The sequence below is a fragment of the Diorhabda sublineata genome, chromosome 10 (genome assembly GCF_026230105.1).
Source record: "Diorhabda sublineata isolate icDioSubl1.1 chromosome 10, icDioSubl1.1, whole genome shotgun sequence".
Lineage (NCBI taxonomy): Eukaryota > Metazoa > Arthropoda > Insecta > Coleoptera > Chrysomelidae > Diorhabda > Diorhabda sublineata.
Genome location: NC_079483.1, coordinates 5,380,405 through 5,393,443, shown reverse-complemented (window position 1 = coordinate 5,393,443; position 13,039 = coordinate 5,380,405). Strand labels below are relative to the sequence as shown.

The window sequence follows — 13,039 nt, the reverse complement described above, 5'->3', positions numbered from 1 at the left end:
TAATTGTAGGTAAAAATCGTCACTTCGGTGCGTTACGTCGTGAGGCGAGGGGTTAAAAAATCTTCAAAAATTGCTTTATGTAATACTTGATTGACCTCTAATTTAAGTGTAAGTATATATGAAACACCCGATTTTCTCACGAAATTAGAAAAATTAATGGAAATTCAAGAGTATAATTTTAATCCAGTAAGAATTTTTTTTAATAATTAGTAACACGTAGTAAAAAATACTTATTAAATTAACAAATACAGTCGTTATACATCAAATATACCATGTTTTTTCATCATATGAGTCCTTAATCCCTTCTTCATAACGTACATTTTATTTTCACATATTGTGCAATGATAATATTTCGCTTGCCCTAAATGTTTATCTGAAATATGCCGAGTTAATGTTGTTTTATTCAAATAGGCAGCCCCACATTTACTACAAACAAAACTTTTTTCCCTGTTGAACGTATGTTTCCTCACAAAATGTTTATCTCGGGACGATTTCAAATTGAAACGTAAATTACAACTAGGACAAGGGAAATTTTTAATGTCGCTATGTTTAAGGAGAGTATGAGTATGAAGGGTTGCTCTCGCTCTAAAACTGTCACCACAGACTTCACAAATGAACCCTCTAACGTCTTCGTGAGTCTTTTTATGTACACTTAAAGTGTGTCGGTGTTTGAATGCTTTTCCACACACTTTACAACCATAACGCCTTTCTTCTGAATGCATAAGTTGATGATCTTGTAGATAACTCTTCTTTAAGAATGCTGCTCCACATTTATCACATATATGAGTTTTATGAATTTCTTCGTGTATTTTAACTTCTTCCTTAGTTTCGAATTTAGTTGAACATATTCTGCAAACCAACTTGTTTCTTTTCAGCAACTGTCTGGGAGAAACATATTCAATAGGGTTGGAATAACCTGTTGGGATTGTCAACTGAATTGCCTCAGAGTATTTCTGAAAATCGTCTTCATCTAATATAACATTATGCCTGTATTGCTTATGGTGGCGAAATCCCATTTTATATAGAAAAGAATCACCACATTCACATATGTATTTGACAGCATTTACATATCTGAATTCACCGTTAGCTGAAAGTTTCTCGAGGGTATTTTTTACCTCAGAAATCTTATTATTCGACTTATCCTTAGGATCAGAATGGTTCACATCTTCTTTTGGACAAAATTCACTAAGTTCACTGATATAATCACATTTATAATCGTATTCACCATTCACATTGCTTAATTGCGTGAAATCTTGTTGTATTTTATTGCCAGTTTCATAATTAAAGTTTTTATGATCCTCCTCAGCTTCATCACATTCTGTTTCTTCTAAAATTATTTCCTCTGTAAAAACATCTTCAAGCAATTCCTGTTTACATAACTGGTTTTTGAGATAGACTTCGGTATCTTGAAATATTGATATCAAGTTATTGAAATTAATTATAGTTGATCTACAGGATATACAAATGTTTTTTGGCAAACGATCATCCTCTTCAACCTGTAAAGAAAAAGTACAACAAACATTTATTCTAAACAAATCTATTAAAAAACATATTTACATCAAACGAAGTTATATTCCTGAAAACTTTTGCTAAACTCAAATCTTCGTAGTAGACATTGAAGAAAGAGTCCATTTCACAATCCATTCGAAGACAGATTCTACATTTGCCCAAATCAATTATATTTTCTGCAGACATTATGAAATATCAAAATTTTTATAATAAAAAAATAAACATATCAAAATATATATCCAACAGCTATGAAACTCTCGTACAGATGTTCCACTATCTCGACATATATCTTATAGATTCTATTTATGAAAATTTTATTTATTTCCTGAATTATTTATCAAAAAAACAAAATTCATAACACGGGTATTTTTGTAAATGAAATTTGAGGTTATGTTATTGACTTGAAAGAAACTTTTGTCAAATTTAGATCGTAGTTCCATCTACTAGCAGAAAACAATACTTTCTATGATTGTAGTTTAATAGTTTTTCAACTGTTTACACGTTAGTCTAGATAAATTGAATTTGTAACCTCGTATAATTTGCAAACGCCATAGAATTCAATCTATTTATTGAATACAAGGTCTTGGTTGGATACTCAATCATGATGTGAATGTTCGGAAAGTAATCAGTATCACGTTCGGAAACTGATTGAGGTAATCGGGTATGTTCGGTGGTCATAGTCATATAATAGAATCTTTTCTATTTTAATATATGTTAGGAAGGTTAGATCTATTAGGACTAACGTCAACCAATGGGGATTTTTGATTTGTTCTTAAAAGTGAGACTTTAATTTTTCAATTCTTGTGAAAGTATCGAAAAGCATTTTCGATTATTTTAGTCGTTATTAAAAAACGGACGCCGAGCATTGAACCATGACGGCTGGAGGAATTCACATCAATGACTGTTTGCAATCATTTAGTTTTGTGTACTTTCTTGCTTATTTGGATGACAAAATCTGGCAACGTGATGTCCTCAACTTCACTTTCAATCTGAATTCAAAGCACACGGTCTCAAGCTTATATAGGTGGCTGGAGAAAAGCTCAGTTAGGTCTCACTATAGTGAGACTGAAAAGGAACGTACATCGAGTGAGAATAATCTGAAGATTTGCTCTTGGTAGCTGCACTGGCAGAACTAGCTCAGGAAGTGTACACTAAAGCGTTCTTTGTAGCAAAACTAGCGCTAGTGTCGCTGTTCTTAGTAACAGTGCAAGAGAACTAGTTCACCCATTTCACTGTACTACTTGCACTGGGTCTGGAGTCAGTTCAGCCAGTGCAATAAGTGTAATCTGGAAACGGTCTTCGTCATCGGACGAATGTGAAATATCAATAAGCCGTTTTCCAATATTGTTAATACTACAAGGCCTGAATCACATCGTTGTTTGTATTCGATGGAACTAATTCTATACACTCAAGAGCTGGCCTGTACTAGTCCAGTTCAGTACAGCTACCAAAAACAAACCTTGAGTTTTGATGTAATGATTAAAAATGGCCGCCGTGGGGTCAGCAAATGAGAGGTACGAAATTTCCTCTAGGTTTTTTTCGACTATGCAGCAAATAAACAAAAAAGAAAAGTTAAAAGTCAATCATATCATTGTTTATTTTTTGACTTTAAGTACCTTTCGAGACAAAATTAGTTTCAATAAACAATCAAAAATTGAAGGTTTTTGAAACTCTCTATTTTTCTATCAAAGAGACCTGAACTCAAGACGACGAAATATTTGACTTCATACTTGTTCCTAGAATTTACTCCAGAATTCTAATTGGTTATATTAATAATTAATATGGTCATTATTACTTGTATTTAAAAAAAAAATAATCTATACAATTTTTTTGCTTGGATTTTCATTATTCACAAAATGATATAAACAATCTTTTATTTAATAATAAATCACAATATTTCGATCCGTATATTTATTGCTTTTAGGTCTAATTGAATGAATGTGTTTCATAAAAATATCTTTTTAGCATATTATCAAAGCTCCAGTCAGTCTCTTTAGAAACACTACAACAAATAATAATTTCCAAATCATTTCTTTTTAGACCCTAAAAATAATTGATTATAAATATAGTATCAAAATAGAGACCAGAACTTTTGCTTTACATTTAACACTAAGTTGTACAAGGATAATAATCATCTACTGTAGATTTTTATCAAAAACAATCCAAAAATATCTAATATAATCAATTTTATATATAGGTGATGCTCACTACTACACTGACTGCTACCAATGATGTTGATTCAAATCCATATGTTGCCTCACCCTGAATTAGATTCAACAATCATTGATTGAACTTGTTTAAATTATTTTGTAGTTTGTGATGGAGGAGCTCAAATTAAAAAAAAAATTTTCCAATTGAAAATGTTTTTGGCACACAAAAATTATTAGAAAGTTTGACGTAAAAGAAATTTTGGGTGGAACTATTATTCAGAAACCATTAGTAAACACTGAAGGTTCAATAATGTTCCGAAACTTCGCGAAAATCTTATATAATTCAAGAATTTATAGTAGAATTAGTTTCAATTGTTAAATAACGAATATATAAGGAATTGAAGCTTTTCTAGCAGCATCCTAAATTTTGCCACGAGATGGCAGTTCCTCTTAGGTCAGGGGAGTGGTAGTGAATGAGCTCCTACAAATAAGGTTTGGTTAGGTTAGAGACCACAATCCAAACCCTACAAAAGAAAAGCTTCCCTATATTGGAAATGAGCCAACTTCACGAAATTAATCTTACTTTCCAAAAAGAAACAACCCAATGATGGTGGTAGCAGTAGTTGTTCTCATTAAATATTATTTTATTTTGAATGACTTCTATGTCTTAAACGTAATGGGACAACCTGTATACTATGAAAATTCACTATATTTTTATAATTTCATTTCGGGACTTTGTCCAAGCTTGTTTCATTAATTATTAATTATTTTTATTTTGGGGGACTTCCATGTCTCAAACGTAATGGAACAACCTGTATAATATGGAATATCCACTATATTTTTATAATTTCATACAATTATTATACATTTCGGGATTTTGTCCAAACATTGTTTCATTAATTATTAATTATGTTTGTTTTGGAGGACTTCTATGTCTCAAACATAATGGGACATACTATATAATATGAAAAATCCACTATATTTTTATAATTTCATATAATTATACATTTCAGGACTTTGTCCAAGCTTGTTTCATTAATTATTAATTATTTTTGTTTTGGAGTACTTCTATGTCTCAAACGTAATGGAACAACCTGTATAACAAAAATATACTATTTTTTTATAAATATCTTGTTACTTACCTTGAGTTCAAGGTGAAACAAATTCCTGTACCAATGTTGATTTCATTTTTTATTAAGAATTTCTTTCATTCATACACAATCCCATGTTTCTTCAACATGTGTGCTTTTAAACCTTTTTTCATCACATACATTTTATTTTCGCATATAGTACAAGGAAAATATTTTGCCATGCCTAAATGTTTTTCAGTTATATGACGAGTGAGCGTGTTCTTGTTCAAATACGCAGCCCCACATTTATTACAAACAAAACTTTTTTTCCTATCCGGGGTGTGCTTTCTAGCAAAGTGTTTATTCAAAGTGGATTTTAAATTGAACGTTAAGTTACAATCGGAACAAGAGTAATTTCGTATGTTGCTATGTTTGATTCTAATGTGAGTCCTCATTGTACCTCTAGTTTTAAAACATGTTCCACAAGTTTCACATACGAAATTCCTAGTAAATTCGTGCGATCTTTTATGGACACTATAAGTATATCTATGTTTGAATGTTTTTTGACAAATTTTACATTCATAATGCCTTTCTTCTGAATGTATTCTTAGATGATCGACGAGATAATTTTTCTTTAAGAAAGCTGCACCACAATGATCACATATGAATGTTTTATGAATTACTTCGTGTGATTTTACTTCATCTTTAGTTAAAAATGACTCGTCACAAATTCGACATCGCAAGTTCTTAGTTCTTATTGTCACTTTAGAAGAAACAAATTCTACGTTATTTGGAAATCCGATAGGTATTTTTAGTGTAATTTTTTCGGAGTACTGTTCAAAATCGCCATCTTCTAATAAAATACTATGCTTATACTGCATATGCTGACGGAACCCACTTTTATATAAAAAGCAATCTCCACATTGACAAGTATATTTAAACGAATCCATATTGTTATATTCTTGATTTCCCCTGTTTTCCGCTACCGGTGGTTTATTTTCACGATTCATCACTGAAGAGTTAAAATCTCCATCCCCACAGATATCTGTTTCATTACTATGATCATTATCATCAAAATAATCAACATTTTGTGCAAATTCAATATCACGAAAACTATGTAATTCATTTTCATATTCCACTTTCTTTTCGCATATATGTTTCTTAAGAAAATTTTCTGTCTTTTGAAAAAATAACAACATATTTTTGAAATTCACAATATTTGTTTTGCATGATGTACATATAGTTTTTGGAAAGCAATCATTTTTTTGAATCTAAAATCAATTGATGACACTAAAGCTACGAATACATTCATAAATAAAACCATTACATACCTGTATTGAGGTAATATTTACAAATACTGTAGCTAAACTTATGTCTTCTAAACATGAGTCGAAAAAGGGATGCATTTGTTGGTTTTCATCACCGTGAAAACATATTCTACATTTATTTATTAAACAGTTTGTTACAGACATAATCGTAAGCAAAATTAATTTTTATTACAAAATAAAATACACTTAAAAAAATGTTTCCAAATTCCGACAATACTCTAGAGTCTAACGAATCGGCAACATTGTTTGTTTTAGAGAAAATGACATTTGGATCATCGTGACTGTCAATCACTGCAGCAGCTAGATTCCGATACTCACCTATCATTGAAATTTAGTATAGGGGATTAAAAGCTCACATTGATCAAATTTATTAGCTTTATACTTGATTCTTTTACCAAAAAGAGCTGAAAGCCTGTCTACTATTATGTATATTCACGTATCGCTATACTTTTGATATTGTACCACCTTCTACAATTATAGAAAATATCCTTCAGAACATACTATCTTAGGGTATGTTCTGTGAAAGATTCTATCATATGATTACAATCCGATTAACTCTATCAGTTCCAGAACAGCAATGAATGTGATCTCGAGATCCCGGTTAGTTTCTCAGCATTCAGATCATGATCGAATTAACCTGATCATAGTTATTTTGTATTGTCTTCTTTTGCTACTGTCATACTGATAATGTGGAATAGTTTCATCTGTTATACCAAATTTTCCACTTTCCAAATGCTGACATCTTTGTTCATGATAAATTAAGTTTACAAATGTATTAAAGTTTTTTCTAAGAGAGCATAGGAATAAGACATAATCTTAAATATTAAATCAGTACATCAGCACAAATGTCAGTAGTAATGACGTCATGAATTTATTTTACTGTCAATTATCTCGAAATATATTTGCCAGCGCGATGAAGTCATATTTAGCCTGCGCATACACGACGATTGTTTAGTCGGCCGATAGTTCAGTTCGCTCTGTGATTTGGCGTCGTGTGCTTCTATTCAATATGGCTTCGCCCAAATCACAATTGTTGATTATAGAAAGTTCCGTCGAAAACTTAATTGAAGAAGTCGAGAAAAGACCTGCGCTTTATAAAAAAATTTTAAAGGAGTACTCCGACGCGAATATGAAGAAAAAACTGTGGGAGGAAGTTTGCGAAGCAGTTGTTGTTGATTGGAATTCGCTTAGCGCTGAGGAGAAAACAAACAAAGGTAGGAATGTAAAAATAAAAATATTAGAGTACTTATGTGAATTTTTATTTATTTATTTATTTATCTATTTACAATTATTACACTTTGTTATATTGACACGGAATCGCGCCTCCGGGAGAAATAAAGTATGACGACATGTACTGTCGCACGTTATTCATATTATTTCTTCCTCGGTTGTCTTCATTTATAGTTAAGTTATTCATGGGACAATTGTAGAGAGTTTCTGTGAAATTTATTCCATCTTTGATTCTTACATAATTATGCAGGACACAGCAAGCTTTAATTATTTTGACACAAAAATTGATATTGACATCCATTGGTCGGTGAAATATACGCCATTTGTTACCAAGAATCCCAAAAGTACACTCAACCATTCGTCGAGCTCTTGTATGTCTATAGTTGAAAATTCGTTTGGTGTAGTTTAAATTTCTTTTTGCATAAGGACGTAGTATATGATTGCCAAGTCCAAACGCTTCATCCCCTACGACAGAGAATGGAATAACATCTCCGACATTATCATTAGGCAATTGCCTTCCGGAGGGAATATTTAATCGGTTTTGGGACAGCCGTTTACCCATTTCTGATGATTTAAATATTTCCGAATCACTAGCTGTTCCATAAGAACCAACGTCTATATATACAAATTTATAATCTGCGTCTGTCCAAGCCATTAACACGCACGAAAAAAACTTTTTGTAGTTAAAATATGATGAACCGGAATGTTCTGGCTGTATCATCCGTATATGTTTGCCATCAATTGCTCCAATGATGTTTGGAAAGTTTGTGCGACTATAGAATTCGTCTGCGATTTTAATCCAGTCGCCTTCTTCTTTGGTTGACATATACAATGGTTGAAGTATATTCCATATTTGCTCACATGTAGTTTTAGTAATATCTCGTATTGTAGAAGCTCCCATCAGATAATCAAAAGATAATGTATTGAAACTAGCTCCTGTAGCCAGATATCTGTAAAAAAATAAAAATTAATTATATTTCAATATCTGTAAAAAATTAAAAATTAATTAAATTTCAATATTTTTCAGGTCGTGATGTGCAAAAAAAATGGGCTAATTTAAGGACTTGCTTTCGTCGCGAATTAAACGCTCAAAAGAACACTAAGTCGGGGCAAGCTGCGAATAAAAGGCGTAAATATGTCTACTTTGAACAGTTATTATTTTTACTTCCATGCATGGAAAACCGACTTACTGAAGGTAACCTGGAAGAGGAAAATTTTCTATCAAATGATGAGCATGATGATCAAGCTGGTTCATCCACTCCCACCCCTATTCGTCAGCGGAAAAAGAGACCTAATGTACCGAAGCAGACGGACGTGGATGAAGCATTATTAAAGGCATTAAATGAGCCTAATACTGATGAAGATGTGAACTTCGCTTTGTCACTGGTCCCTTCACTCCAAAGTTTAACCGCAGAAGAAAAACTTGATGCTAAAATAAGTATTCTTAACGTTTTTAAACAGATAAGATCAGCTAGGTGCGCTCAGTCTCCGCCAACATGTACGTACAACAGAGTTCAGCAACCCTTGTACTCTTTTCCAATTTCGCAACCGACAACCATTCGAAACATTTCATCACCTGGCAACTCCAACGATACAGCCCAGTCTTATTATTCAAATTTTTCAGATGAATCGCAAATATATGACTTGTAAATATTTTCCGAATTTTGTAATATTATTCTAATAAAAATAGTTGAAAAGTATTTGTGGTTTATCTTACCTTATCGTAACGCTCAATCTCTCCTCCACAGGTATAGAAAGTCTTAAATTTGTATCCTCCTTCGCTATTGCTGGTCCAATTAGCTTGACAAGTTCATTGAAGCTGGTAATGCTCATTCGATAATAGGCGAAAAATTTTTTCGGGTAATCAAGTAATTTGGAATGCATAGTGTAAAATTTTCCACTAACTAATCTGTCACTGAGAATGGGATGCACCCAATGCTCTCGCAATCTCTTCTTGATTATCCTCCTCCGGAGTATGATGAGAGCAATAATTTTTCTGGACAACATTTTCATATTGTGTGACCGCTTCAACAGTCCGTTACAAACTAGTTCGAGAATAGTCGGCCGACTGTTGGATAGTCTGCGCCCTGTTCACCAACCAAACTGTTTAGTTGGCTCGGTGTGCGCACTTTCAGCCCAACCCGACTAAACTATCGGCCGATAAAAAGTCTGCAGTCTGCGGGGGCCCTTAAAATAATATTTTGTTTGTTCACAATATTTATATTCTCAATATTGAAATATATCTAAATAAAGAATTTGATTTCCAGTTTTATAAATATAAACAATAAAGATGAAATTCTAACAAATTGACAATTATTATGCAATTATATAAATTGCATTACATATATAAAACTTCTCTTTGGTCTCTAATTTACATATTTTGTTTTTTAATTATCTTGATTCGCACTTAAAAGCATATAATCTTGACGTTAAGATTATTTACTTTTAAACGAAATTTTATTCGAGAGTTCTAAAATCAAGAAAATGTATCAACATAACTATATAAAAAGGTTTGAGAAATAAGAAATTAATGTTTTATTTTTATAGCTCATACGTTAATGATGTCATTATAATTAACCGAAGAACTGATGTATATTTCGAAATTTAGACTTAAATCAATCCGACAGTTGACATATTTAGAAGCTAATCAACGTAATATATGTTGAAGTTAACCTCCATAGCTGTGTATATTATGGAATTATATTAAATGAACCGGTGATAAACAGTTACTCCAGAAATTTTTCTTGTAATTTAAAAATGAACAAAAATTTTATCTATAGATTAATATGTATAGCATTAAGTTTAGTTAATAGTATTTTAGAAATCGAATGTAGTAATGGTCAGTTAATTTATGCCATAAATTGCGGTGGTGAAGCTCACACAGATTCATTTGGAATTCGATATGAACGAGATCCTTTACACGGGCGTATTGGTATCGCCTCAGATTATGGCAAACGACTTTTAATTGGCAGAGTTCCACCTAACGACTACATATTATATCAGACTGAAAGGTATCACACAAATACCTTTGGATACGACATTCCAGTAAATTCAGACGGAGATTATGTATTGGTATTAAAATTTTGCGAAGTGTACTTCAATGCACCCGACCAGAAAGTATTTGATGTAGTATTAAATGGTGATCATACAATTATAGCTGATTTAGATATTTTTGAAAAAGTTGGGAGAGGAGTTGCCCACGATGAATATATACCGTTCAAAATAACAAAAGGTAACTTAACTATTCATATAATAAAAGGGTAAATATTTGGAGGGGGGGTTCATCATATTTTTGGTGAAAAAAATCGAAAAACTATTATTTTCAATTATTTTTTTTCTGTGTATTTAAGATAAAAATAAGACTTATTTCTTTCAAGTTTATTTTATATAAAAGTTTAGGTCTTTTATTTATAGACTGAGGTAGTAGGAAAAGTCTGCCAGGGCACCTAGTTAAAAATATGGTACCCAAACTCAAAATGTAAAGGTCATCAGATTTTTACAATAATGGTAAAAACCAAAATATTTAACAAAGCTAATACAGAAAATGATTGTTTGGTTGTTTCTAAGTAAATTAGAAATTCTATTTGGAATAAAATGGATATAAGTGACACCTATACCTGTTTCACACCAATTAAACTGCAGAAATAATTCATATAGTATTTCTACTCCCTAAAAGATAGCACTCGAATATTTCAATTGTATCTGTTTTGCCCCAAAGTTTTGACACATTCATATTTATAAATTAAAAAAGGCATATATATTCCTTTTATTTTAAGGACCTCAATTGTTCGTTTTTGTATGTATTCTACTACTAACTACATTCTAAGAAAAAAAATTAGTACAGTTTTTGAAGATAAGTCACAAAAGTGTTGAAATTTTGGTTTTCAAACCCCATTCTCATCTAAAATTCACTGAAGAAATGAATAAAATGGAAAATTTTTAGAATTCTTATGACCTAAACTAGGGTAGAACCCCAAAATCTATAACAGATCTGGTGGAAATTTTATTGATATAATTTGTTTTGTTTTTTCAAATAAAACTTTCTAATCCTGCTGTTTTACAAAAGAAATAACTGGATGTGTTAGAACATGAAATTTAAATAATTTTGATTTTTGAATTTTAAGTTTTCTTGATTAAGCACATGAATAGCATGTTATATACTTTTTAGGACGGCTTTATGTTAATGGGGAAGAATCGGAAATTCGAGGAGGTCGTATTCGTGTAGAATTTATTAAAGGTTATAAAGATAATCCAAAAATAAATGCCATGTATGTTATAAAAGGTAAATATGAAGATGTTTCCAAATTACCTCCGATTCCTGTTGAACCGAGTCCTCCTGTGGAGGAATTGAAAGAAGAAAGTGAAACTATTCCAAAATCTAGAAGACCTAGTGGACCTAAACAACCTGATCCTTACACTGCAGATGATTCTTCACTCATGTTACCTATTTTCATTGCAATAGGAGCCTTCATACCTTTGTTATTTTGTTTATGTAAATTGTGATGCCACTGAATATTTAATTTTTATTATTTAATAGAGAAATATTTATTGTTAATATTTGATCTAGAAGTGACATTAACTTTTTATTTATATATATATATATATATATATATATATATATATTTTTTCTTGAATTTTCACGAATTGTGTAATTCAAAATGAATGGATTGAAAAGTAAACATTCCTTGTTAGTATCGACATGTTTTTTTAATAATATTATCTTTCAAGGTCCTGTAGCAGATTTTAGGCTCTATTTTTAGGAGAAACTATTAAGGAAATAAAATGACATTAGGAAGTTTAAAAAAAATTAGCAACAAGACAATATCTTTAAAAATGGAAGGATGTAAAACTAGAAATTAATTTAAGATATGGAGATGAAAAAGACTTCAACCAATTTAAAGTGACGACAGGTCAAAACCGGTAGTATATATTTGATAAATTCTAGGAGTTTGAATACCTGGGGGTTGTAATGTATCTTTGACTTAACAAATGATAGTTGACCATATTCTTTGTATTAAAACTACTTTGTTACTTAACAACAAACCGTCTTATCGTGTTGGTTGATTAACATGCATAAGTTAAAAAACTAAAATCACTACTTGGGAAGAAACTATTTATTAATTAAACTTCACAGTCACAATAGAAGTAATTTGATACGTTAATTGAACTTCAAGTGTCTAAGGGACACTTGGAATCACTTAACTGTGGCGTTGGTTCCCATTAGGAGCGGTCAGTGTACGACTTGGTTTAAGTAATAAATGTTAACGAGTACAATAATAACCAGAAATATAAGAAAAAAATTAAGTAATGCAAGACGATGCGTTAATGGGAGGTAAAATAAGGGACATTTTGTATCACTTAACTATATGATTAAAAGATCCTAATGGTTCCCAACAGGAGTGGTGAGATAATTCAGACACAAGTGGTTTTATCTCTGCCTGGGTTACAGGAAAACGGAAGAGGTCCAACCAGCGAAATCACAAAAGATTGGTTAGAGTTAACAGAACGTTTGGAACACTAAGAAAGCTATCAATATCAAAAAATATTTCAAGAGCAGCATTGACAAGACATTTATACTCCCAGTGATGCTGTATGACAATAAGTGATGGATCATGAATAAAAAGGAAGATGGGATATGTGGTCAGACCAAAAAGAATCGAAGATAGTTGGTTGAAAATATTCTTGTTAAGTGGAGAAGGAGCGTCCACAGAAACATAGGATATCAGCATGTAGGGAAGATTTAGAAAGAATA

General features: G+C 31.5%; 5 protein-coding genes across 6 annotated transcripts; 2 read left to right on the top strand and 3 right to left on the bottom strand.

The window, feature by feature from the left end:
- Window positions 1-157: 157 nt before the first annotated feature.
- On the bottom strand, window positions 158-2,075 carry LOC130449356 (zinc finger protein 888-like). The gene is made up of 2 exons (XM_056787132.1): window positions 1,558-2,075; window positions 158-1,496 (listed from the first exon to the last, which is right to left on the bottom strand). Exons 1-2 carry the CDS (start codon window positions 1,693-1,695, stop codon window positions 255-257), a joined length of 1,380 nt encoding a protein of 459 aa, XP_056643110.1. The 5' UTR covers window positions 1,696-2,075; the 3' UTR covers window positions 158-254.
- A 1,216-nt stretch (window positions 2,076-3,291) lies between these two features.
- Window positions 3,292-6,335, bottom strand: LOC130449355 (gastrula zinc finger protein XlCGF26.1-like). Of its 2 annotated transcripts, none has more exons than XM_056787128.1 (3): window positions 6,061-6,335; window positions 4,802-6,000; window positions 3,292-3,552 (listed from the first exon to the last, which is right to left on the bottom strand). In XM_056787128.1, exons 1-2 carry the CDS (start codon window positions 6,199-6,201, stop codon window positions 4,867-4,869), a joined length of 1,275 nt encoding a protein of 424 aa, XP_056643106.1. In that variant the 5' UTR covers window positions 6,202-6,335; the 3' UTR covers window positions 3,292-3,552; window positions 4,802-4,866. The 2 variants fall into 2 exon arrangements, with proteins under 2 accessions (XP_056643106.1, XP_056643107.1); XM_056787129.1 differs by having other exon boundaries at window positions 3,292-3,511; window positions 6,061-6,329.
- Window positions 6,336-7,049: 714 nt separating this feature from the next.
- Window positions 7,050-8,996, top strand: LOC130449451 (uncharacterized). Its single transcript, XM_056787265.1, has 2 exons — window positions 7,050-7,271; window positions 8,315-8,996. The coding sequence occupies exons 1-2, from the start codon at window positions 7,067-7,069 to the stop codon at window positions 8,935-8,937; spliced, it is 828 nt and encodes a 275-aa protein (XP_056643243.1). The 5' UTR covers window positions 7,050-7,066; the 3' UTR covers window positions 8,938-8,996.
- On the bottom strand, window positions 7,301-9,488 carry LOC130449450 (uncharacterized). Its single transcript, XM_056787264.1, has 2 exons — window positions 9,005-9,488; window positions 7,301-8,237 (listed from the first exon to the last, which is right to left on the bottom strand). Exons 1-2 carry the CDS (start codon window positions 9,298-9,300, stop codon window positions 7,349-7,351), a joined length of 1,185 nt encoding a protein of 394 aa, XP_056643242.1. The 5' UTR covers window positions 9,301-9,488; the 3' UTR covers window positions 7,301-7,348.
- Window positions 9,489-9,943: 455 nt separating this feature from the next.
- On the top strand, window positions 9,944-11,979 carry LOC130449589 (malectin). Its single transcript, XM_056787516.1, has 2 exons — window positions 9,944-10,519; window positions 11,456-11,979. Exons 1-2 carry the CDS (start codon window positions 10,045-10,047, stop codon window positions 11,788-11,790), a joined length of 810 nt encoding a protein of 269 aa, XP_056643494.1. The 5' UTR covers window positions 9,944-10,044; the 3' UTR covers window positions 11,791-11,979.
- Window positions 11,980-13,039: the final 1,060 nt, after the last annotated feature.